Source organism: Podarcis gaigeae (genome assembly GCF_964106915.1).
Source record: "Podarcis gaigeae genome assembly, chromosome: 1".
NCBI classification, from domain to species: domain Eukaryota; kingdom Metazoa; phylum Chordata; class Lepidosauria; order Squamata; family Lacertidae; genus Podarcis; species Podarcis gaigeae.
The window spans coordinates 45432229-45458627 of record NC_139678.1 but is presented as its reverse complement, the minus strand read 5'-3'; the positions used below and the strand labels follow the sequence as shown (position 1 = coordinate 45458627).

Below are 26399 nucleotides of genomic sequence, written 5' to 3'. Positions count from 1 at the left end.
GGGATGCTAGCTTTATCCCTTACACAGTTTAGGAGTTTGATTTAAACTGAATTTACTTCAGTTTAAAAGCATTTGACTATAAATCTATACAGGAATAAAATCTATTAACTGTGTTAAATAGTTGGGCAGCAAAAAAACTCAGGTAGCCATTGTTCCTTTTTAACAATGCATTACTGCTTAACCTTACAAAAATTGCCAGAAGAAAAATCATTTTACAGGCACAAAACTGATATTTGCATTATGATTGTTTTGGTATTAAAGAAACCAAGTACATTTAAGTCCAGTAAGAAATGATTCTTTTTTAAAAAAAAAAAATGAACAATGCTCTTTTATTAATTATTTTCGTTTTATTGTAGCTGCTTTCCAATCTATGATGAGCGGGGGCAACATCGGGAAACAAATAGTGCTTGTTTCTGAGTAAAGAAGTCATCGTACTGTTTCCTGAGTGTCAACTATGAAGAAAAAGCATCTTTTATTTGCAAAAGTTTCTAGTTTCGTATTCTCATTTAATAGCTGACATTCTTATCTCACTGTCGTGACACTAACAGAAGGCAAGTCCAAGTTTTGATTCCAGGTCCCCTTATCTGATGTTCCTTGTGTATTTCTGTACACATTGCCTTAAGACAGGAATTTTGTAAAAGTAAGAATATTATTTGTGCTGCCCTTGAATCTCAAGTGTCTGAATACTACTATTTAGCAATAATTGTGCCACACTGTTATAGTATACCTCGGTTGCTACTAGATGTGAGAGGACAAAGATAAATGCTTCTGATACTACAGCTGTTAAAGCTGTTTTTTAAAAAAAGTTATAACGGCTTCTTGATTAATGTGATCAAGTGTCCTTCTAGGTACAGTAACCTGATTCTTTCAGTTCTTCACAACCTTGCCCAAACTAGAGTATACATATCATTTATTGTATGCAGCAAAAGAAATCAAATTTTGTAAGAACAGGCCACACCACAAATTTTATTATCACATTGTATTTATTGGGGTTAAAGATAGAGGAAAGTGTGTGGCTAGGAGCATAAGAGTTGTGTAGTGTTATAGCTAATGCAATGAATTTGGGAGGTGCCTGGTTTGAATCTTGAACTGTCATGATCTTGCTAGGTAAGCATAGGTAAACTCAGCTTCACCTGTCCCCATCTACAATGTGAAGGATAATAATACTGACTTAGCTTACAGGTTTGTTGTAAGACTAATGAGATTTTATATATGAAATGCTTTGAACACACAAGAGCTACACAAATGTTAATTACCAGCACTGCAATTAAGGTTCATCTACTTGCTCAGTGATGAAATTCTGCAGGAGCTGATTAATGGGATAGGAGAGCTGGGGGGGGGGGGAGAATTCGCATCTGGCAATCAATGCTCCCTTTTGGTTTCAGATAGTACATGGGTAGACGAGTCTAAAAAGTCCGGGACACAATTTTCACAACTCTCTCACGTCTATGGTGGCTCATTTACCAGAAGAAATGTATTTAGCATTAAGTCTGGAAGTGTATACCTGATTCCGCCAGATGTGAAATATGTTGACATTATTTTCAGCTCTCCTATCCCACTAGATCTGTTACAGCATTATTGGAGTACACTACTACGTAACCCTAAATTCATGCATCTGAATGAATGACACCCTTTCTGAACTGGAATTGGTAGCTGGTGCATGATGACTCTGTGCCTGATCATACTGAAGGAAGCCCATGTTTTTCCTGTGAGATAGATATCTCTTATATTCAAAAGAAAACTGGCAAACAGAAGCCATTACTTTCAACTCCAAGAATGGGTTTAATACGCCTTAGGATGCGGGTGGCGCTGTGGTCTAAACCACAGAGCCTAGGGCTTGTCGATCAGAAGGTTGGCAGTTCAAATCCCTGCGACAGGGTGAGCTCCCGTTGTTCAGTCCCAGCTCCTGCCCACCTAGCAGTGTGAAAGCACGTCAAAGTGTACCGGTAAGTAGATAACCTCGGTACTGCTCCAGCGGGAAGGTAAACGGCGTTTCCGTGTGCTGCTCTGGTTTTGCCAGAAGTGGCTTAGTCATGCTGGCCACATGACCTGGAACCTGTCTGCGGACAAACACCGGCTCCCTCCGCCTATAGAGCGAGATGAGCATGTAACCCCAGAGTCATCCGTGACTGGACCCTAATGGTCAGGGGTACCTTTACCTTTAGGTTCTTTCTATGGGTATTAATACTGTGCCAAAGTATATATAAATGTAACAGGAATACAGCTGTGCAGTTTAGTCTCTACTATGGGGCTCATCTTTCGGTGGGATAGGACTTACCTTTCTTGATGTATTCCTGGATGAGCTTGTTAGGAATTTTTATTGTGGTTTTAAATTTTCTGCTTTTCAACGTTGTCTGTATTCTAACTTGCATTGTTTTGGGACTTTTTTGGTAGAAATCAACTAACATAATAAATTGTAATAAAATAACTGTTGATATCTTCGAAAACAAGACAACTTTCAGAGGTTGCCCACTTGTGGGGGGGCAGTAGGCAGAGTGGGAATTTTGAGAAAGTGCTGTAGGGGCATAACACAAAATGGCTGCCACATGCAAAAAGACAAGGGGGGGGGGAAGTCAGTGTCCTCATATGGTGCAGGCATTCCTCTCCCACCAATGGGAAAGAGCTACTTACATCAGCTGTTACCACACCTGTGTACCTCTCCTCTGTTCAGAACATATGGCGGATGGGTGTCTACTCTTGGCATCCAGTGGAATATGGAAACATTTAAGGGAGAGGCTGAGCCACTACAAACAAACTCAGTAAGAAGAGCAAACAGCCTTTTTTGTGCATTGTGAATTTTTGAAAGGATTCTTACTCTTGAGGCCTTTTGTAGGCACACCAGTGCCCAATACTATAGTAGCGCAGTAATAGGGGAAGAACTAAATAACACACATTGATATTTGCTTATAGCGAGGGGAGCTTGACTCAAACCAGCCAAGCCTCCCCTGCAACTTTATCTCCTGCCTTGATCGGGTGATAAAAACTCCATCTGTTCTGTAGTGTGATCTTTAAAGAGCAGACAAAGTGCTTTATCTTCTGCTCAGGAGATAAAACATCCCTCTGACTGCCTCATAAGAGTGGATTTTGATGGAGCAGTTAAGACTGATATTATATTTCTAATCTCAGCAGAGAGCTAAGAGATAAAAGGCAGCATTTCCCCCCTAACCTCATTCCAGAGCTATGGGAGGGGAGCTGTCATTTACTCTTAAGGAGAAAGCAGGGGAGAGGCAGAGTGGTGGTGCTTAGCACTGCGACTGGAGGTGTCACATCTCTGAATGCTCTGTTTTATTTTGAGAAAGATGCTTTATAAAGGGCAACCAGAGGGGTGTTTTGCATAGACTGATCTGTACAAAATAAAAGGTGCAATTTCCAGCTACTCTTACCCCACTCCTGGAGGGCTGGAAATGTGGCAAGAGAACATATGTATGAGTGTTTATATATGAATTGAGACTGCATGTCTAGTGTGCTGTATGTACATGTGTGGAGAATAGGGATGTATGAAGTTTGCATTTTTTCAAAATTGCGTACGTAATACCACTTAATTCACTATTTCATGTACTCCTCGAAGTGAGCATGCATTAAGATTCCACCAGTGTTCACAGGATTAATCCCCCCCCCCCAATATAGCAACTCCCAGGGCTTTTTAACTTCAATAGGAAGCTGCTTGAAGAGGTCATTCAGTGATTTGGTTTGAAGGGTCACCAGCATGCAGATGACTTCTAACTCTAGTTTTCATTCTCAGCTTATTAAAGTGACATACCAGAACTGCAAAATCAGTGATGAGCTGGATCGGGGCCAACACACAAACTTAATGTTAGCAAGACAGAGGTGCTGCAGATAAGTGATTCATTTGCTCAGGGAAGTGGAATTTAGTCTATTCTAGATGGCGACATGCTGCTGTTAAAGAATCAGCTTGTGTCTAGATCTGGCTTTGTCACTAAATATCCAAATAAAAGTTGTGGCAGCATGAAGAAATCTTGTTTGTATTGTTGCACGTTCTAGGAGCTTACCAAGGAGTTCATGTTTCCTTTCGGAATGAGGCACAGCAGAGACTGTGGTGTCTTTATGATATGTGGTTTATTTACAACCTGAGCCTATGATGGAGGGGTTCACAGCATGAACACCCCAAGAGGGCCTTACTTTCCCCCATAGCAGCAGCCTTGGATTAAAACAGAAATCAAATATCCCTCTGACTATCTGGCTTCCCAGCCTGAAGCTTTGCTTCTAGCCTGTAGCTCACATCTTTCTTATTTTAAAAAATTAAAAATCATTGAAAATTTCAGTGGGGAAGTAAAAGTGCAGAAGGTGAAGAAAACCAAACCAAAACAAAAACAAAAAAGTGCTTTAAACTGTGGTCAATACAATATACTGGTATATAAGTAATATGATTGTTCTGTTATGGCCAAATCCATAACAGCGTGTGCTTCCAGAGCACCTTATATAAACACAGGTATCGTGCGCCAGATATAAACGAAAAGTAGAAGCAATTGTATTCCATTACAATATTCCATTTGAGAACTTCATTCAACATGAAGGTGACAGCAATTCAAAACAAAATTACAAATGTAATAAGGAAGCAGCTCCTGGGAAAGACATTACGGATCACTTTACAGCTTTGTGTAACTGAACATCCTATTATGCCGCACTTCGGAAATAAATTAGGGGCAGCTCCAAGCCTCCACATTCAGTTGTTCAGGCTGCAGAGATAGCATCTACACAGACCTGCAGTCACAGCTTCACCACTTAACAATTTAAGTGAAATGGTACTTCAGTTGCCCTAAAAGCAGCCTATTAAGAACTTTGTGCATTCTTCATTTCAACAATATAGCTTCTCAGCATAGAAGACTGCAATGTCCAGGTTCTGTAAACCAGAAAGAGGGTTAGGCCCACAGTCCACATTCTCAGTGGAGATAAGAAGAAAGCCACAGTTCCATATGTCTTCAACAGGAAATAGCAGGAATAGACCTGCCACAAAAACAGGAGTGCCATGCTGAGGTGGATGGGCCACTGTTTGGCATGACGCAGATAGTAGCCAAAGCCGTATCCTTGGCAACGCAGCAATAGACACCAACATGTATATGCCATCAATGGTAGGTTAAAGAATGCCACCTGCCAAGACAAAATAGATATAGGTCCATAGAATCATTCAGCTGGAAGGGACCCCAAGAGCCGTCTAGTTCAATCCCCTGCAATGCAAGAATCTCAACACATGCCCCCCCATCCCATTTGAAAGCATTCCAGACTCTGCTTAGTTGTCTCTAGACCAGTGTTTCCCAACCTTGTGCCTCCAGATGTTTTTGGCCTACAACTCCCATCATCCCTAGCTAGCAAGACCAGTGGTCAGGGATGATGGGAGTTGTAGGCCAAAAACATCTGGAGGCACAAGGTTGGGAAACACTGCTCTAGACAATACCATCATTTTGCCTTGCATTTTGTGCAATTCTGTGATCCCCCAAAGACACACACAGGACAGCTGAGTGGGTGCTTTCCTGCAGAATGCAGCAGTTCCATCAAGAAGGGATGCAAAGACATTTTGAAAAACATGTTAAGAGATTGTTGCCTTGTATTCTTACAATACTCCCTTTTCCAGGAAAAGGCAGATCAGGCTACAGTTGTACATGCCTAGTTTGCATCCAGGCTGGATGATGATCATGATAGCAATAATGGACTGCTGCAATGTGCTTTACATGAGGCTGCCCTTAAAAAAATGTTTGGAAACTTCAGCTGGGATCCAATTCATGGAGCATGTTACTTTGATGTTTGCAAGCTACACTGGTTTCCTATTAGTTCCCAGGAACAACTCTGACTATGATAATAACACATAAAATGCCCTAGTCTATTAGATTTATTGCTTAAAACATATCATATTCATTTCAACCTCAAAACAAATATTTAGGTTGACCCCCCTCACTACAATTTATTTCAAATGAGATGTTTCAAAAAACATCAAACAAGAGGCTATTTGTTAACCAGTTTACTAAGAATCCTACCTGCATAATTCCAACAAGGAAGGTTGTACTGCCTTCAAAGAAATGGCCATCAACGATTACTCCAAAGGAAAAGCAGGCGCCCAGATGTCCATCTATAATATCACCAATAAACCAGGGCCCTATAGAGAAGAAAAGTGCATTACACTGAATGTGACAAGAACAACTTGTAATCTAGCCTACCTAGCCCCCAAATCACTGTCTTAAGGAAAAAATGTTTTTGTCCAATATCCGTTAAAACAAGTCATGACAACAAAAACAGATAGCCAGGTAAGGTATTAGTGTAAATAATGCAATTGATAAGCAGTGACATATTGTTAAAGGTTAGATTTTGTTGGATTTATAATTTAGGCAGAAAACAGAACCCTTAATTTTATTGCATTGCGTGATCTGGGTGAGCTTCCTTGAACTGCACAAGGAAAGGTGGGAGATGAGTATTTTTTCAGACATTTCCTAAGTGCGACTGTGATCAAGTAGCTAGAAAGCTGGACTTGGATCTAGGAAACCGGGGTTGTGCCCCACCTTTGCCATAGCAAGTCACTCAGAGTGGCCAAATCTGTAAACTACTTTACAAAATTAGAAGTGCTAAATCTTAAAACAGTACACTGTAGCAATAAGGGCTGATTGGCACATTTTTAAAAGCACTGCTCAACTTGCACTGCTTTGTTTAATTTCTAAGAACTAGCATTGTTTTGGGCAGCACTAGTAAGCACAATACTCTGGTGTCTTGGGATTGTTATTCACAGTGGCGTAGCGTGGGTTGTCAGCAAGTAAGGCAAGTAATTTGCGCCCCCTAACCCTAAACCCCAGATGTTGCGCCCGGTGCGGCCTGCACCCCCCACGCTACGCCACTGGTTATTCAATGCCTCTTACAAAAACGTGTAGCTTGCCAAATATGAAAACATTCCTACATGGTACAGTGGTGCCCCGCAAGACGAACGCCTCGCAAGATGGAAAACCCGCTAGACGAAAGGGTTTTCCGTTTTGGAGGCGCTTCGCAAAACGAATTTCCCTATGGGCTTGCTTTGCAAGACAAAAATGTCTTGCGAGTTCCTGTGGGTTTTTTTCCCTCCCCCCCTTTTCCTAAGCCGCTAAGCCGCTTATCAGCTGATCCGCTGATAAGCCGCTTAACAGCTGATCGCTAAAAGCCGCTAAACCGCTAATCCGCTAAGCTGTCAATGGGCTTGCTTCGCAAGACGAAAAAACCGCTATACGAAGAGCCTCATGGAACAGATTAATTTCGTCTTGCGAGGCACCACTGTATATGATGTCTAACAAATTATCTCCTGAAATTTACAAGTTATTTCTAATCACTATTCAGGCAAGCTTGGGTACCCTACAGATGTTTTCTGCCCCACGTTAAGAGTTGAATTATAAATTTTACAAAATGCAAATGCATGGTTTTTTTAAGAAACAAGCCATTATTTAGTTAAACACAACATAATTGAGGTTTTTGAGCTAGAAGCTCTATTGGCATGTCCATGAACTCGCTGTGCCTGTTTGCATCTTACCCAGAAGAGTATAGAAGCTCAACAGGAGAAATGAGTGGTAGAAAAAGTTGATTTTGCTCAAAATGTGAAGAGAAAAGGAAGCCCACATTGCTCTGCCCAGAGGTCCTAAAAAGGAAACAAACTTTTAATTTGAAGTCCCCTACTTTAAAAACAGAAATACAGTAACTTTTTAGTGAGAGCCAGTGTGGTGTAGTGGTTAAGAGCTGTAGTCTCGTAATCTGGGGAACCGGGTTCGAGTCTCCACTCCTCCACATGCAGCTGCTGGGTGACCTTGGGCCAGTCACACTTCTTTGAAGTCTCTCAGCCCCACTCACCTCACAGAGTGTTTGTTTTGGGGGAGGAAGGGAAAGGAGAATGTTAGCCGCTTTGAGACTCCTTAAAGGGAGTGAAAGGCGGGATATCAAATCCAAACTCTTCTTCTTCTTCTTCTTACAGCACCATCAAAGGACAGATTCATTCGCTGAAATCAATGGGATGTGGTGCGAGAAAACTTCCCAGTAGATTGCGCCCAAAATCCATCCAAGATGCATGGACACGTATTCCTGAAGTCTTTGAGACATTTGACATTTTCAAACCAAACCACAATTTAGCTGTTCATTGGTATCTATCTTTTGAAGAATAGAATACTCAGCCTACAGAAGTTATTAGATTCTTTTTAAAGGGGCAGGGGTAGTATCAATCTGAAAATCACACTGGTGCATTTGCTTAATTTAAAGTACCAGTACTTAAAGAAAAAGAAAAAAGGTAAGGAAGGATCAAAATTGTGTTCAAGAAAAAGAATTTCTCTTACTTTTAAGTCTAGGCTTTCCTCGATACCGGAAAATAACCAACAAGGCAATTTGAACTACAACCATTAGTACAAACACTACTCGAACCTGAAAAAGAAAGAATATAATTTTTTAAATATATATTTTGTAAGCCAAACACAGCCCCACAATATTGATCTCTCTTAATGTGGTGGGAGAATAAAATTTATTTACCATACCACCATTTGGGAATCACTGAAGGCAATAGACCAAAAAAATACTAAAGGATCAAGAGGGAAAGGAGATCACACCCACCCACAGCAAAAGTCAAATCCAGCATGGTGATCTTTTCCATGAGTTTTAATCTTTTCTTCTTTTAAAATAGTGCCACAAGGACTCTGGAAAGGATGCGAAACTTTTCTTATCCAGAACACTTTTGGATGCATTAAGGCTCCTGTGTATTTGACAACCTTTTATTTTCTACATTGTTTTAGCTGATTTTGTTACCTTTATTTTTTAATTTCAGCTGTTGCAAACTGCCAAAAAAAGCAGTTGCTGGCGAAGTGTCTTAAAGAAACATCTGTCCCCATGCAACTCACTCACTCTTTCGCCCTCTGGAATACTCACCAATACATAGAGGTCAGTAAGAAGCACCCAAGATGCCAGAAGGTTAAATGTGAGGGAGAGGTTTTCCTCCATAGCAAACGTATGAAGCCGAGTGGCATTCCTATTACTGGCATCCTAAATATGGGAACACAAAGAAATAAACAAGACTTTCAAATGTGCGATAGCAAAACAGCTCAATATCTTTACTAGTGAAAAGCCCATCATTCTGTGGTGTGTGTGTAAACATGCACATATGAGTGGGAGGGCAGGTATGTATATTGCAGGGAACCTGGGATCACAACCAGTGATGGTTTGGGCATCCTGTGTCGTGGGCAGTGGATATTGGACTGCAAAGTATTCCCAAGCACAGTTATTTTATTTTCTCGCCAGATAAGGTGATCGTTGTGGTTTACTTTTGTAGAAGAAAGTGGAAAGGAGTCTATATGAAGCAGGGATGACACCAGCGTTCTTGAGCAAGTACCAACGCCCAAGGACTCAAGAGTGCCCACCATTGCCAACATTGGCACCTATTAATAGTATCTCATTATTTTAGGGCTGGTACTGAGAGGGGCACTGGGCCACATGGCTGAAGCAGCCACCATCTTACCTCAGCCAGAATGCCTCTGGGTCTGGCCACAAAAGCAGTATCACTTGGCAGTGCTGCGTTTGGCTCTGAGCGTAGGAGCCAGTTCCTAAGGGCCGAGGTTCTTTTGCCCCCCAATAAAATATTTGAGGGGGCTGCCCCCCAGTTGATGGACATTGCCATTTAAATGGTGCACGTGTCTTGTGATTATGTGGGGTGGGGTTTACCCGCCCCTCCCGTATTTTATTGTATACTGCCTTGATATTTTATGGTTCTGCATTTATTTTAAAAATAAATAAACAAACCCAATCTCCAGATCATAAGAATTACCTCTTGTATAAAAGGACTCTAAACAGCTCACGACCCTAACCGATAATTAGTAAGATAATTAGTAAGGCTATGCTTCTATTTGCATAGCCTCACCTTCCATTTCTTTGATTACACTACTATAAATACTCGGAAAGCAAGCATAAAATACACAAAAGCCATTATATGTTCTTGCTCTCTGTCATCCAGAATAACTCTGTGGTATTTATACTGCTTTCATTTTAATGAGGATGAGAAATAATAATTTGCCCGGCATCAATCAATAAGTAATCGTGGATGAACAGGGATTGACCTTGCTCTTCCAAGCAAAAACTTGCTCTTAAATGCATTTCTTCCCAGTAGTTTGAATGCTATAAAATGTATGATACATTTATAAGCATCAGCAGAGAACTCACCTGAACTGCCACTTCTATCTGATGAAACCCTTCACTGTAGTTTTGAGGGGCCCATTTCAGTACATAGAGAGGTCCAGACACATGAACAGCATTCCCCAGATGAATGCCATCAATGCTGACCTTGACAAACTTGATAGGAGAAGGAGAGAATGCCAAAATTCTAAGTAAAAGAAATAAACCAGTATATCATGGAACTTGTTAAGATATAGCACTTGTAAGTGTAAAATAAAAATGACCATGTACTGTATAAACCAGGCATCTCCAACCTGCGGCCCTCCAGATGTTTTGGCCTACAATTCCCATGATCCCTAGCTAACAGGACCAGTGGTCAGGGATGATGGGAATTGTAGTCCAAAACATCTGGAGGGCCGAAGGTTGAAGATGCCTGGTATAAATGATTCCTCAGTCAAGGCATACTATAGTAGGTGAGGCAGAAATTACTGGATTGACTTTGCTGTTCTACTTTGCTGTAGAACGGGATGTTTCTTTTTAAAATTATTGTTAATGTAAGAGATTGTTAACCCATTTAACAGCACACACAATGTGGCCTGTTGAACATCTTTTACAATGCATTCAAAATTGACAGCATTTGCCGTGTTAATGTCTGTATATGTCACATTTGCGCAAGGAAATGTTTTTTAAAAAGTTCAGAAGTAGCAAGGATACATCAGATTACCGGATGTGGGTAGAGTGAAGGATTCTCTGCAGCGGTTCATGAGCAGCACTACTATAAAGGAATGATTTGGGATTGGTGATAAGAACCACAGGCCATTCTTCAAACTTCAGGTCAGCAAAGCTGAAGAGATCGTGATCAAAAGCAAGGATCCTGTACCTGATGTTCAGCAATCAAAACAGTACACTTTTGGTTAACAAATAACATCCTAAGGACAGAAGATTTATACTGCCTGGTGATACGTTTTACTGATTTTTCCAATTTCCTCTGCTTCCACTTAATCCATTTTTGATGCACAGTTGATGCCTTGAGTAGATACCTTGCACCAGTCAGAATTTCTTCATCTAGAATTGTCAAACATGCAAAAAGTGATAACAATATAGAGCAGTGTGACAACTCTAAACACAAAGTACTGCTTTTGTCACAGCTGCTTGGATGCAACTGTGAGATGGGTGAGGAAAAACAAGCTGAGTTTGAATCCTGGCAATATGAAGGTACTGTGGCCTCCCTGAATTGCTTTCCCAGACCCCTGCACTAACAATGCCTGGTTCTCCTTCACCCACATTTGAATCGTCATCCATTTTTATCACCATCATCCCAGTGGAAGAGATTCATTCTGAACCAGCTAAAATGACATTGGCACTGATTTTACATTGCTATAAGAACAGTACTATAAAAAAGGCCAAAGCACAAATTTTCTTACTTCCTGTTATCTTTCCAGTCTCCCAGTTCCAGCTCTAGAGTTCCGTGATGATGGCGAGTATATAGAGCTGGCATCAGACCACCCAGCGTATGGAAATGCCCACATAAATATGCTGTGGCAGAGCTAACAGAAGAAACATAAATGATTATTGTTGATTTTGGAGAAGAAATACTAACTTGTAGCCAATTAATAACAACAGCAGCTGAAAAACATTAATACATTTGCACCAGAAAGGAAAAGAAATATTACCGCATTGCCGTTCGTATTCCTGGGGATGTAGAGACAATTGCTGAGGTGGGATAATGGCCAAACCAAATGGAATGGTTACTGCCGCTACTTTCTACAGCCAGTGAAGACAGTTCTTGCATTTTATTCTGAAATGAAAGAGCAACTACAAGAGCTTTAGCAGCATGTTATTATTATTATTATTATTATTATTATTATTATTAATAATAATAATAATAATAATTTATACCCCGCCCATCTGGCTGGGTTTTCCCAGACACTCTGTTGGCTACCAGGTCTTAAACATAATGCAAAGTTTAGGGGATATTAAGGCTGTAGTCCCAGGTACACACAGGGGGGTGTTAAGTCTTATTTAACTGAGCGGGACTTGCTTTTGAGTGAATCATTCATCAGGCTGGGCTGCAAGAGGCATTTATCAATGGCTGCTCTAAAAAGCATGGATACTGTGAGCAGATATTTCCAAATTATTTCTCAAAGTTCTTTTTGTCATTAAAATGCCAATATGCACGTTTGAATAAATAAGCTTCAGTATCATGTAAGCCACATTCCACATAACAAGGGGGGCGGGGAAGCAGAATAGTATAGGCACTAGGGACCTGATCTTGAGGAGGACCAGAGATAGGAGGGTACCGGGGATATAAGTCTTTGCTCCCTGCTGTGGTCCCAATCTGGCCCACCACACCTACAATTGGCATTACCAAAATACTGATCCTTTCTTGGGAATGTAAGAAAGGATCAAAGGGTCAAAGCTCCTCTACTGCCTTCCCTCATGACAGGATCCAATCCAGATCAGGTCCCTAGAGCCCATGGGCATAGCCAGGATTCTTGTTAGGGGGGCAGAACCAATGTGATTGGTCAGTTTATTAAATATTTCTATTGTTTTACTTGATCGCGGGTGGGGATCTGCTTCTCTGCCTATGCCCACGCTAGTGCCTGTTATTTTCATGGGGGGTGGGGAGAAGTGCCACTGGAAACTCTCAGAATGCCTCCCCTAGCACCGACTTCCACCACAATATTCTTCATATAAAGCAAAACTATGATTTAAGCGTAACAGTTTGTGCAGGCAAATGGAAAATAATTGACAATGAGCATTCTAGTCTGCAGCCGAAATGTAAAAAACAGAGGAAAAATATATGAAAACTATCATTACCAGATCCAGTAGATTAATATGGATATGTGTTTTGCTATCAGATTACTGCAAATCACTGTGGATTTCAGTCTTGGCCTGCAAGGGGTCACATTTGGTACACGTTGTCATTTTTCCCAAGTCACTCTGTCCATCAGCTGTATCACCAGTGAGTGGGGTGAACAGGGTTAAATCCTGCATTGGCAGCCAAAGCAGCAGGATTTAATCTCTACTCATCGGTGGGAGTTAAATCCTGCTCTGTTTAAGCAGCCCAGCTTTCCAAACCTGCATTGAATCCCCTGCCAAACAACAGGAAAATAACGCCTGTTGCTAGCAACACCTTGCAAGGTGTCTGAAGCCATGACATCTAAGCACTTTGCACAATGCCATTGCAACACCCATGCCATTGATAGGACTGATGGCCCCATCTAGCTGTCACATTTTGCCTGCATGCCTAATCTTGATAAGGATGTGGCTCATGGGGCAAAACAGTTCCCTGTTCATGCCTTAAGGCAACACTTGTCCATGAATGTTAATAGCCTGAGATGCGGGTGTTTCCTTACTGGAGCCCAACTGTTAGAACAGGGGTGGGGAACTAGATCTGGCCAGTGGGTTGGATCTTTAATTCCTACAACCCCAATCAGCACTTACTGCAACCTTGTTTTAAATCGGGGTAGGCAACCTAAGGCCCCAGGGCCGGATGCGGCCTCATTGCCTTCTCAATCCTGCCCGCAGATGGTCTGGGAATCAGCATGTTTTTACATGAGTAGAATGTGTGCTTTTATTTAAAATGCATCTCTGGGTTATTTGTGGGACATAGAATTTGTTCATTATTTTTTTCTAAAATGTAGTCCGTCCCACCACATGGTCTGAGGGGTGGTGGACCAGCCCATGGCTGAAAAAGGTTGCTGACGCCTGTTTTAAATGCATGCTGACTGACGCAGCCCCTGCACCTTCAAAGGGGCTTGCTGTAACTGCCTACCAAGCCTGTTTGGGAAAGGAAAGATGCTCTGTTTGGAGGAAATTGAATCTTCCTGCAAACTGAGAACAACAAGCCCCCTTGAGAGTTATCAACAAGGAGTTTCCTAGCATGGCTGATCCCAGAGGGGAGCCCCACCTGAAAAGAAACAATCTAATTTTAATTTGTAGCTGTGTCTATACCTGTGCTACCCCTCACATCACATATGATGCCAAGGGCAGGGCAGATGGATGTCATTTGTGTGTAACACAGCCTTATGGGCCAAATTGGGATACGTGCCAGAACTAATTAGGCCTGTGGGTTAGAGTTTCCTCTTCTCTGTGTTGGAAGATTGCTTTGTGAAAGAGGAAAAAGGCTGTTTATTTATTTTCTTCAGGTTTCCCATCAGTATATGTTCTCCGAGCCAGTTGCAGAATAAAGTATAAGATACTTATATTATTTAATTTATGAATCAAAATGGCTAAAATAAAAAGTGATATTAAAATGTTGCATATGAACTTTCCTTTTTAGCAAAGAAAAAGCAACAATAAAATAATAAAAACATCTAGCAGTTTATATTATAAAATGAAACACATTTTTAAGGCGGTGTTTTTCTTTTAAACACACAAACACAAGTTGAATAAAAAGATCTTCAGCTGCCACTGCAAAGTTCATAAATAAGGTACCAGGTGAGTTTGCCTCCACCTGTGCTCAATCTGCATATTTGTGAATGAATTCAAATACTGTGAAATGCTGAAAGTCACCACTGATCCCTCCTTCCAAAAGAAATGAAATCCAAGTAAGCACTGTACTCCTGGAACTTCTTGCCATATAGGGAAATACTGCACACCTGAATAAATATTATATACATCTCAAGGGGATGAAAAGAGGAGGAGGTCAAAACAGTAAGTCAAAACAGACAGTGTCGTAAGACACAATTACTCCTCTATTGCTCTAAAGCAGTGTTTCTCAAAGTGGGCAGTACCACTCCCGGGGGGGGGGTTACTTAGGGGGGCTTTAAGAGGCAAGGGGGCACTGGAAGTGCAAATCAGATTTTGAAATGATGGTAACACTGGATCAAGTTCATAAATTTGGTTGGATTACTAAACAAAAGAGTTTCAATTGGATTTTGAATAAATGTGCAATAAATTGTTGCTGTTTGGAATTTTATTGTGTTATTATCTTCCTTAGTGGGTCATGCAAACGGCTATTCTGAATAATGCTTTTTATAGGAGTAGAGAAGGGGGCACAGGGGATGGGTTCATGAAATCACACAGGCCAAGAAAGTTTGAGAGCTACTGCTCTAAAGGCTTCCCGCAGACTTTGGACTTCAGACAGGGGTAACACACAGGCTTAGGATTTTATTAGCCAGAGAAGAAAGACAAGCTAAGGCTGCTTGGTGTTTTACATGGTGCATGGTGTTTTACATTACCGCTTTCAATATCCCAAAGAAATTGTAGGGTCTCTTGGGGCCTGGATTGAGAGTCGCATCCACACAGATGAAAGAATATTTGCCAAAAGGTGTGCTGTGGATGTAATGGAAGGAGCCGTCCTTTTTCCAAGCAGAATATTTCCTACCAAAATGAGATGGGAATACTGTAGTCAGAAAAATCTGGAAGAAAGAGAAATGTAAAAAGGAATAAATGCACACATTGCCTAGTGCTCAACTAAGCTTTACTCAGAGTAGACCCACTGAAATTAATGGACCTAGTTTAGTCCTATTCATTACTTTCAATGGGTCTACTCTGAGTAAAGCTTAGTTGACTACTGCCCAGTAAGACTAAGGGAGGGAGAAACAAAGCTGCATTTGACTCAGTTCATCACCTATGCCATCTTTTAACACAGAAAGGTACAAAATAGTGGCTAGGAAAGAGAGAATCTAAGGGCAAAAACAGAGGAATAGAGCTGCACAGAAATCCTAACAGCAGCAGCAGGGAAGGAGGAACAACACAGGCAAGCCAGAGACTGGGGCAGGTGACTACTTCCTAAATAATTATTTTCTAGGCTACTTTAATGAAGTCATTCTTCCTAACACTTATATACCTTGTTTAAACAGAATCTCTCTGTCCCACACACAATCGACTCTCCTTCTGGATTCCTGAATGCAGTATGTGTCACAGCGCTGCCAGACAAGAAGGTCCAGAGGGAGGAATCAACTCTTCATTGTCAAAAGCACTCTTACAAGTTAGGGAAAGGTATGTCCATCAGTTCTATGTGACTTAGCTACTTCTGAGAGTGCATCTGATGAGGCAGATACTCCCAACCTTGGCTTATGTATCTCCCCATCCAAGCTGCGCTCATGCAGCTGCAGACTCCGCCTGTGTTTCACCTTCTGCTCCTCCCTCTTCAATCCTCTTTTGGTCCTGGGAGACAGTGGAGCAGGAGAGGTGAGGGCAGGAGGAGGAGGTGTGGAAACCCTTGACTCTACACCGGCATGACCTATCTCTCCCTCCTCCTGCATCCGTTCCTTCACTCTCCAGTCCTGCAGCTTCTCCTGCCTCTGACTCTGGTCTCCTGGCTGTTACAGGTTCACCTATTTCACTGATACCTTCTTCCAAGTCAGTCTCCAATCCACCTTCTCCCACTCATCAGAATCCAGTCACCACACCTCAGAGTCCAGCCAGTCTCTGACATCATGGTACACTGAAGGTATCTAAAGAAGTGTGCATGCACATGAAAGCTCATACCAAGAACTAACTTAGTTGGTCTTTAAGGTGCTACTGGAAGGAATTTTTTTTGTTTTGATCATGGTACACTGACATACCTGTAGTAGTTCCGGACATTCTCCAGACCTGGAATGTTGAATGTATCTGCAATGAAAGTGGCAAACAACGTTTCAAAACAAATTTAGAACTGAGCAAGAGACTGCGAAAAAAAATAAGTCCAGGTTAAGACAAGCCCAGTGTAGTATGAATCTTGAGACTGCAGCAGGATATCCAGGGAGCTATCAAAGCTTTAATTCCAGTTTGACCAGGACAGCAAGATTTGCTCTACAATGCATATGCTGAGACAGCCTTTATTTTGGAATAATAATTATAAATAATGGGGCACTGGATAATGCCTAAATTGCTATAGAACAAAACCAAAAACTAATTGATTTCATTTATTTTATAATTATATTTTATCCTGCTTTCCAGTCAAAGAGGCATGCAATTAAAGTACACATAAAGATACAATTATACTAACATGACATGGGAGTTTGTATTGCCATCTCTTTGGGTCTCTGGGAGTTGCCATCACTGTCCAGATTCCAGATTCTATTTTTTCAGAAAGAACAGGCCAAAGAACTGCAGAAGAACATGGGGGCTGGCCAGTGCCAAAGATGACAGACTACAAATGGACCCACAGAAATATTCCAGAAAGACTTTTTTCAGGACTGACGACAAACAAGTCTTACTGGCATATATATGATTGGTAAATATGATAAGCATGATTTCTAAAAAAGAATAATACTTCTATGATAAGTTTTTGATAACTGCCACTCAAGACAATGTTTGACCATATTCAGAAGAATTGTTCAAGGCCACTGCCGATGGAGGAGAACAAAATTGGGGACTAAAATTGGTGGCTACTCTTCCAGTTGAGATGACGATTCTACTGCATTAAGACTTCCTGGAGCAAAAAGAATGAGTAACCCGCATCTTCCTACCGTCCTTCATATGTGGAGAATGGGAAACCCACCTCTAGAGTCTCACATCTTTCTTACCATGATTCCCTTTTATGTCTATCCATTTGGTTTTTTCCATGACTTTAGATCTTTTTAAGATTGTCTGGTAAGTTTGCCATTCCACCTCAAACTGATCAGACCCAAGTTTATCTTTTGTTTTGGCATCAGTCAAATCACCTGTTAATGAAAGAAGAGAGACACAGAACATTAAACATATAAAAACATCACAGATGAACAAAAGTACTGTTATTAAATAGGTCATCTAAGGTCGTGCTATGTAAGTAAGCTGTGCTCAATTTAAAATTTTTCCCATTAATTCTGTATGGTGAGCGGCATAATTCTGCCTCTCCAGTCTCCCTGGGACAAAATCTAAGCAGACTGGATCCTACTGGCATCTAAATAAAAAGTTTTATACAGCAAGGTTAGTTCTTCAGGAAGAAATAGAGCTCTATCTGAGGTTTCAGAGGATGCATGGCCAAAAGCAAAATGAAGGTCCCCAAAGGCAGGAAAGTATCTACCACAATGGAGGAGGACAGAGACTTGGAGGAATACTGGCCTTGGACTGGGGAACAGCTCTAGCTCCACTTGAGCAGAACTTTTATATACTATGTGACCAACTGTCACGTATTCCTAAAACAGCAAATGATGTGCACAGTCTTGCTCTAACCAACCTGTCTGAGATCCAGCTCTTACAAATGACTGAAGATTTAGCTATAAAGCTGGAGGAACAAACGGACAGGGATAGGAGGTGTGGAAATTGTCCTACTACAAGGCCTACTGGAGAACCAGGAAGTGTGTGGGGGGGGGGGGGAAGGGACATGGTTCATTTCATTACTGACTGGTTACTCTTCCTGAATTTAAACATACCACTGTCCCCCAATGACATAGTTCTGTATGGCAAAACCAGGAGGCCGAAATATGGAACACAGTCAGGTGTGCCTGTACTAATTTATCCAGCCTTATATTCTGGAGTTGCTAGTGTCTGCAGTAGCAGGCACACCCCCTGCATATCACAAGTCACTTTTGCACCACTGCCCAGGGAATGAAAGGTTCCATTTTACTTAAGGGACATAAAAATGAATCGGCTCAAATTAAAAACTGAACGTAATGGTTTACGAGGGAAACTGCCCAGAGACAGTGGAGCCAGCAGAACAGAAAGAAATCAGCTGCCATCCCAAATATATCTATGAGTGTACTTTATTTTTAACTTTACTGGCAGCCATGGGGGAAAGAATGGCTGCACTTGGAAGTTGGATCAAAACTGACCATCAGCCCAAGAGCAGACAGTCAAAGTAAAAATTAGGACTTTCTAGGAGGAGTCTAAGACATCCTTCACAGACCTTCCAAACATGGCAAAGGCAGTACCATTCTAATTACTGTCTTTTCACTAGTACATAATCTTTATAATTCTGAAGTTAACAAGGATGGTAAGAAACTAACCTTTATCTCTAGAACTCTTCCTGTAAGTCCTATGCTATCCAGTAATTACAGGAAGCTACTAGCCAAGATTTCAAGGGCGGTGCCATTGCTACCTTTAGAAACAATCTGTCCTGACCTTGCATTCTCATTATTCAAATGTTTGTGTTTTTTTCATCATCCTGCTGCCTGGCCAAAGCAATTTTCAGGATAGGGTTGCACATATATAATTATATGCAAACAAAACCCAATATTGTTTTTAGTTTGCTCCTCTTAGTATCCAGATTAAGGTTGCAACCCTAACCCCACCTATCTGGGCATAAGCCACATATATTTTAATAGGATTTTCTTCTGAATAAACGTGGTTAGGATTGCACTGGTAAAACTGTTGAGGGACAGAAATGGATACCAATGAAATGGTTCTAACCTAAACACACATGATGGGGTGGAATATAAATAGAATAACAAACAAAGAATGAATGAAACAACGTAATGATTTAAAACAGGAAGTCCTGGGTCATACTTCTAAATATGCATAGGGAGGGAGCCAGCCTTGCCTTTGTAGGGATTCTCAAGAAGGTGTCACAACTGAGGAAACACTGGTTTATTTATTTATTTATTATTATTATTATTATTATTATTATTATTATTGGAGCCTAAATATATAAAGAAGGCTGATCGCCGAAGAATTGATGCTTTTGAATTATGGTGCTGGAGGAGACTCTTGAGAGTCCCATGGACTGCAAGAAGATCAAACCTATCCATTCTTCAGGAAATCAGCCCTGAGTGCTCACTGGAAGGACAGATCGTGAAGCTGAGGCTCCAATACTTTGGCCACCTCATGAGAAGAGAAGACTCCCTGGAAAAGACCCTGATGTTGGGAAAGATGGAGGGCACAAGGAGAAGGGGACGACAGAGGACGAGATGGTTGGACAGTGTTCTCGAAGCTGCAAACATGAGTCTGACCAAACTGCGGGAGGCAGTGGAAGACAGGAGTGCCTGGTGTGCTCTGGTCCATGGGGTCATGAAGAGTCGGACACGACTAAACAACAACAACAAATATATGTAATGAAGGCGCCAGGCAAGCCTCCCTGGGGAGAGCATTCCACAAATGGAGAGCCACCACACAAAAGGCCCTCTCTTGTGTTGCCACCCTCCTGACCGCTCATGGAGGCGGCACACAAAGAAGGACCTCAGATGATGATCACAGGGTCTGGGTTGGTTCATATGGGGAGGTATTGGAGTCCTGAGCCGTCTCAGGCTTTATAGGTCAAAACCAGCACTTTGAGTTGGACCTGGAAACTAATTGGCAGTCAGTGCTGTCAGGCCAGGATCAGTGTTATATGCTCAAACTGTCTTGTCCCAGTGAGTGGCCTGGCTGCCAAATTCTGCAGCAGCTGAAGTTTCCAAGCCATCACCAGAGGCAGCCATTTGTATAACACTTTGAAGTAGTCTAACCTAACAGTTACCAGAAGTTAGGCTATCCCTGTCCAGAGGTGCAGCTGGGCCACCAGCCGAAGCTGATGAAGGGCAATCTACCCTGCTGAGGCCACCTGAGCCTCAAGTGACATCAAAGGATCCAGGAGTACCCCCAAGCTACGTACCTGCTCCTTCAGAGGGAGTGTAACCCCATCAAGAGCAGGCAACCTCCCAGCCATCCGGTCTAGGGAACCACCCACTAACAGTGCCTCAGTCTTGTCTGGATTGAGCTTCAGTTTGTTGGCTCTGATCCAGGCCACGCCTGCAGATGTAAAGGAGAAGTAGAGCTGTGTGTCATCAGCATATTCCCAATACAGTGGCGCCGAATCACGGCTATTAGCGGCTTAGCGGCTATTAGCAGCTTAGCGGCTATTAGTGGCTTAGCGGCTATTAACGGCTTCGTGGCTTAGCGGCTTTAAGAAAAAGGAAACAAACGTACAAGAACTCGCAAGACGTTTCGTCTTGCGAAGCAAGCCCATAGGGAAATTTGTCTTGCGGAATGACTAAAAAAACGGAAAACTCTTTCGTCTTGCGCGTTTTTCGTCTTGCGAGGCATTTGTCTTGCGAGGTACCACTGTAATCCCACTCAGTGGTTTCATGTAGATGTTAAACAGCCTAGGGGATAAAACTGAACACTGAGGAATCCCACACTGAAGGCTGCACTGCAAAGTGGTGCCACCTACCCCTAACTCCAGAAGGATACCATGGTCAATGATGTTGAAAGCCACTGACAGGTTGAGAAGAATCAACAGGGGCACGTTTCCCCTGTCTTTTTCTCTAAAGCAGCCGTACATACTACTTCCAAAGACTGCTGACTCATAAAAGGGCCTCTGAGGTAAAAAAAGAAGTAGTAGTATAAGTGGGAAGACCTGGTGCTCCCAAACAAACTGAAGCTGAATTCTTACAAGATTAAAGCAATCATATGATTGGAACTAGGGACGCAGGTGGCGCTGTGGGTTAAAGCCTCAGCGCCTAGGACTTGTCGATCGAAAGGTTCGAATCCCTGCGGCGGGGTGCGCTCCCGCTGCTCGGTCCCAGCGCCTGCCAACCTAGCAGTTCGAAAGCACCTCCGGGTGCAAGTAGATAAATAGGGACCGCTTACCAGCGGGAAGGTAAACGGCGTTTCCGTGTGCGGCTCTGGCTCGCCAGAGCAGCGATGTCACGCTGGCCACGTGACCCGGAAGTGTCTCCGGACAGCGCTAGCCCCTGGCCTCTTGAGTGAGATGGGCGCACAACCCCAGAGTCTGTCAAGACTGGCCCGTACGGGCAGGGGTACCTTTACCTTTACCTTTATGATGGAACTGGGAAAGTAATGGAGGGTGGAGGAGCACAGGAATTGTTATTCTCATATGAGGAAAAGCTACAACATTCGGGGCTTTTCAGTTTGGAGAAAAGGTGAGTAAGAGAATTGTATAAAATTATGAATGGTTTTTTCTCCCTCTCATGGGCATTCAATGTTGGAAAAATCAGGACGGACAAAAGAAAGTACTTCTTCACACAATGCATAGTTATACAGTACTATGCAATCCACTCTCACAAGAGGCAGTGATGGCCACCAACCTGATGGCTTTAAAAGTGTGTTAGAAAGTAGCTTTCTGAGGCAGTATGCTTCTGAATACCAGGTGCTGGAAACCACATTTGGGAGGAGTGCTGTGGTTTTCCCGCCTGTGGTTTTCCGATAGGCATCTGATTGCTCACTATAAAAACAGGATGCTGGACTAGATAGGCCACTGGTCCAATCCAACAGCCTCTTATTAGGTTACAACTCCCCTGCTCCACTCTTCAGCCCTGTGCTTACACTTCCCTAGTCACACATCTGATGACAATGCTACCACTTTTTACTTCAGATCCAGACCAGCAACCAACATTCATGACCTCAGAAACCCAAACCTCAAGTACTCTAATGCATTCTGCAAAGTAATTAGAGTGGGAGGTGAGGGATGAGGAGACGATGTCTCACCTGTTGCTAAAGTAAGGACAGGTTGAATGACAGGAACTGTTTCCGCACAGAACTTTTCAAAATCAGAAGCTCGTTCAGGACTCTGAAACTTACTGATGTGTAGATCTGATACCTACAAGGGGGGGAAAAAGGAGGCTGGCAAAATGCTTACAGAATAGCATATTTAGGAAATTGTGTATAGAAACAGTTCCAAATATTGCCTACACTGAACAAGAGTTAAAACACTGACAGCTTAATTTCACAACGAGCACTTTTGGATTTTTTTTTTATTCATATCAATTAGCTATGTAAATTATCAACAGCCTTTTGCAGTTTTTATTTCCAGCAAAACTGGCTGTACTAGCACCATGTGAACATATGACAGAGGTTCACCTGACATATCCTCAACAGAGCAAGGTCTAACCATGCAACATACCTATCTAACAGCATACTATTGCAAACATAGGACTTCTCCACACTTCTGTTTGTCCTGCCGCTGTTCCCAGGGAAACCTGCAGTTTATCACTGAATCAGAACAAATGGCAATCAGGTTTTCTACTTATTGCCATTTGTTCTGATTTAGCACTAAAGAACAGGTTTTCTGGGGGAAAGTGGTGGGGCAAAGGGAAAACTGCTCAGACCTGTGTTTTCTAAGCATGGGACAACATGCTGATTCCCTGGTGGCACGCTGGAATGCGGAGTTAACCAGGGCTATTGACTGTCTGGCTCCGAAGCGCCCTCTCTGATTGCATGGAGCCCGGACAGCCCCGTGGTTTTCCCCGGAGCTGAGGGTGATGAAACAATCGTTGAGACGGCTAGAGCGCCGGTGGCGGAAAACTCATTCTGAATCAGACCGGACACGGGTTAGAGCTCAACGTCGAGCCTACCAAGTGGCAATGGCGACAGCGAAGAGGGCCTTCTTCGCCGCCTCCATTGCATCTGCAGAAAACAGCAGCAGGAGACTTTTTCAGGTGGTTCGCAGTTTTTCGGAACCACCTGTACCACCGGGGCCTGGTAGGGACCCCAAGATCTCCTGCAATGCTTTTGCAAAGTTTTTTGCAGATAAAACCGCTCAGATTCAGAAGGAGGTAGACTCCACCGTGGGAGCAGGGCCAGGGCGGGAGAGTGCTAGAGTCCTGTCTGGTCCTGTTATATGGGATCAATTCCAATCTGTTACCTCCAAGGATGTGGACAGGCTGCTTGGACGAGTGAAACCGACCACCTGTCTCCTTGATCCTTGCCCATCCTGGCTGATAAAAGCGAGCCGGGAAGGGCTGGGCGATGGGCTTTGCGGGGTGGTGAATGCTTCCCTCTGTGAGGGAGCCTTCCCAGACCCGCTGAAAGAGGCGGTCATTAAACCGCTTCTTAAAAAAACATCTTTAGACCCGGCCAATTTGGCCAACTATCGCCCAGTCTCAAATCTGCCATTCTTGGGCAAGGTGATTGAGCGGGTGGTTGCTGAACAACTCCAAGCACGCCTGGAGGAAACGGACCATTTGGATCCCTTCCAATCGGGATTCAGGCCTCACCATGGGACTGAAACTGCCTTGGTCGCGCTGGTTGATGATCTCCGGCGGGCTAGGGACAAAGGTGAGAGCTGTTTCCTAGTTCTGCTGGATCTCTCAGCGGCCTTTGACACCATCGACCATAACATCCTTCTGGACCGTCTAGAGGGGCTGGGAGCTGGGGGCACTGTCATACAGTGGTTCCGCTCCTTCCTCCTGGGCCGTGTCCAGAAAGTGGTGGTGGGGGGTGAGTGTTCAGACCCCTGGGCTCTCACTTGTGGGGTGCCTCAGGGTTCTGTCCTCTCCCCCATGCTTTTTAATATCTATATGAAGCCGCTGGGAGAGATCATCAGGGGGTTTGGACTGGGTGTTCATCAGTATGCAGATGACACCCAGCTCTACCTCTCCTTTAAATCAGAACCAGTGAAGGCGGTGAAGGTCCTGTGTGAGTGCCTGGAGGCGGTTGGAGGTTGGATGGCGGCTAACAGATTGAGGTTGAATCCTGACAAGACAGAAGTACTGTTTTTGGGGGACAGGAGGCGGGCAGGTGTGGAGGATTCCCTGGTCCTGAATGGGGTAAATGTGCCCCTGAAGGACCAGGTGCGCAGCCTGGGAGTCATTTTGGACTCACAGCTGTCCATGGAGGCGCAGGTTAACTCTGTGTCCAGGGCAGCTGTCTACCAGCTCCACCTGGTACGCAGGCTAAGACTCTACCTCCCCGCGGACTGTCTCGCCAGAGTGGTGCATGCTCTAGTTATCTCACGCTTGGACTACTGCAACGCGCTCTACGTGGGGCTACCTTTGAAGGTGACCCGGAAACTGCAATTAATCCAGAATGCGGCAGCTAGACTGGTGACTCGGAGTGGCTGCCAGGACCACATAACACCGGTTCTGAGAGATCTGCACTGGCTCCCAGTACGTTTCCGAGCACGATTCAAAGTGTTGGTGCTGACCTTTAAAGCCCTAAACGGCCTCGGTCCTGTATACCTGAAGGAGCGTCTCCACCCCCATCGTTCAGCCCGGACACTGAGATCCAGCGCCGAGGGTCTTCTGGCGGTTCCCTCATTGCGAGAAGTGAGGCTACAGGGAACCAGACAGAGGGCCTTCTCGGTAGTGGCGCCCGCCCTGTGGAACGCCCTCCCATCAGATGTCAAAGAGATAAAGAATTACCTGACATTCAGAAGACATCTTAAGGCAGCCCTGTTCAGGGAAGTTTTTAATATGTAATGCTGTACTGTTTTTAACACTGATTGGGAGCCGCCCAGAGTGGCTGGGGAAACTCAGCCAGATGGGCGGGGTATAAATTATTATTATTATTATTATTATTATTATTATGGATGTAGCCAGGGGGTTCAGGGAGGGCAACTGCCCCCCCATCAGGTAAATAAATAGAAATACTTAACTGGCTGTGTTGCAGATATTTCGGTTCTCCCCCCCTCAACATAAAGCCTGCCCCTCCTAAAATAAATCCTGGCTATGTCCATATGGGACAAGCAGAAGTGTGGACAAACCCACAAGTCAGACCCTTCAATGCATTAATGCCAGTTTCTGATCTCACTTATCAGAACTTGGCAAGGCTTGTGCCTGTTACAAAGCATATCCATGCCAAGGCAAATCTAACCCCTCTGCGCATTAATGTAGTTTCTTGATCTCAGTTAGCAGAATAACTATTTGCCATTCATTAGTGGCCTCACAGCAACAGCCTGCATTACCCCCCCCCCCCATCCAATTCACCAGTTTATTTGTGCCTTTAACCCCTCCGATTCTGAAAAGAGGAAAACAATAGGTGAAAAACACAGTTATCTATAACAGTTATCTATATAGTTATTTATAACAGTTGTGATCATGATTTGCCTTAAGAATTAAACCCCAAGCGCTGCTGCGGTTTCCCCGCAGGGCACCCTTCTCACGGGGCGCTGGGGTCGCGTGTCTGTCTCCCCGGAGTTCACGAAAGGGTCACGAAGCGGCTCCGCCTCGGCTTGACTCGCCTGAATTATCCAGAAGAGGTTGTTGGCCTCGGATCCGGGCGCCGGCTGTGAGGAGAAGGAGCGAGGCTGGCGCCGCAACTGCTCGGGCCCCGAAGGGCTGTGCCAGCCCACCAGCACCGCAGCGAGGGCGGCCGCCCAGAGCCCGACAACTAAGCGCAGCATTTTCCACCAGCTCGCTGTCATGCACGCGAGCGCAAACCTCCGCCGGTCAGTGCTGAGACGAAGCGCGGCGGGAAAAGCCGTCCGCTTCCGCCTCGGGCCGCTTGAAGGGTAGGGCGGCCGCCCACCCGCCCTGCCGTGTTCGGTTAGGCCCTCCCTTCCTCGGCTCCATTGGAGAACCGCTTCCGCCGTCAGAGCTCGCGAGGTGAAGCAACAAGCGCCCGGCCGGGCCGTGCAGAAGCTGCTTAGGCTGCAAGCCGCGGTGGACCGGTCCAAAGGATGGATGGATGGGCGCGCCTTCTTTCCCAAGCCAAGTGGCGGGACCTGCTCTCCCGTACGTGACATCAGGGCTCAGCCCTAGCTTGGGGGAACTGCTGCTGCTGCT

The 26399-nt window shown here is 43.8% G+C and overlaps 2 protein-coding genes across 3 annotated transcripts in view; one reads left to right on the top strand and one right to left on the bottom strand.

Annotated features, from left to right (window-relative positions):
• The window catches only part of PTGR2 (prostaglandin reductase 2), a 27838-nt gene extending 23589 nt beyond the window's left edge, over positions 1-4249 (top strand). The window contains exon 10 of one of the 2 annotated variants that reach the window (XM_083747689.1): positions 357-4249. In XM_083747689.1, coding sequence (XP_083603815.1) covers positions 357-421 — 65 coding nt within the window. In that variant the 3' untranslated portion in view covers positions 422-4249. The remainder of the gene's footprint in view (positions 1-356) is intronic. The other variant, XM_083747690.1, reaches the window with a different exon arrangement.
• On the bottom strand, positions 4059-26399 carry TMEM62 (transmembrane protein 62). The gene is made up of 14 exons (XM_083747067.1): positions 25856-26399; positions 22384-22495; positions 17568-17705; positions 16626-16671; positions 15294-15435; positions 11781-11905; positions 11532-11654; positions 10832-10987; positions 10156-10315; positions 8872-8985; positions 8289-8373; positions 7499-7603; positions 5991-6109; positions 4059-5109 (listed from the first exon to the last, which is right to left on the bottom strand). The coding sequence occupies exons 1-14, from the start codon at positions 26357-26359 to the stop codon at positions 4792-4794; spliced, it is 2247 nt and encodes a 748-aa protein (XP_083603193.1). The 5' UTR covers positions 26360-26399; the 3' UTR covers positions 4059-4791.

Excerpts from the sequence above, each read along its gene's own strand:
- TMEM62 (XM_083747067.1), bottom strand. The coding sequence starts at position 26,359 with ATGTCACGTACGGGAGAGCAGGTCCCGCCACTTGGCTTGGGAAAGAAG. Across the intron at positions 6,110-7,498 it reads GAGCTTCTATACTCTTCTGG|GGCCCTGGTTTATTGGTGAT; the intron begins GTAAGATGCAAA and ends TCTTCTCTATAG. Across the intron at positions 5,110-5,990 it reads TCCTTGTTGGAATTATGCAG|GTGGCATTCTTTAACCTACC; the intron begins GTAGGATTCTTA and ends TTGTCTTGGCAG.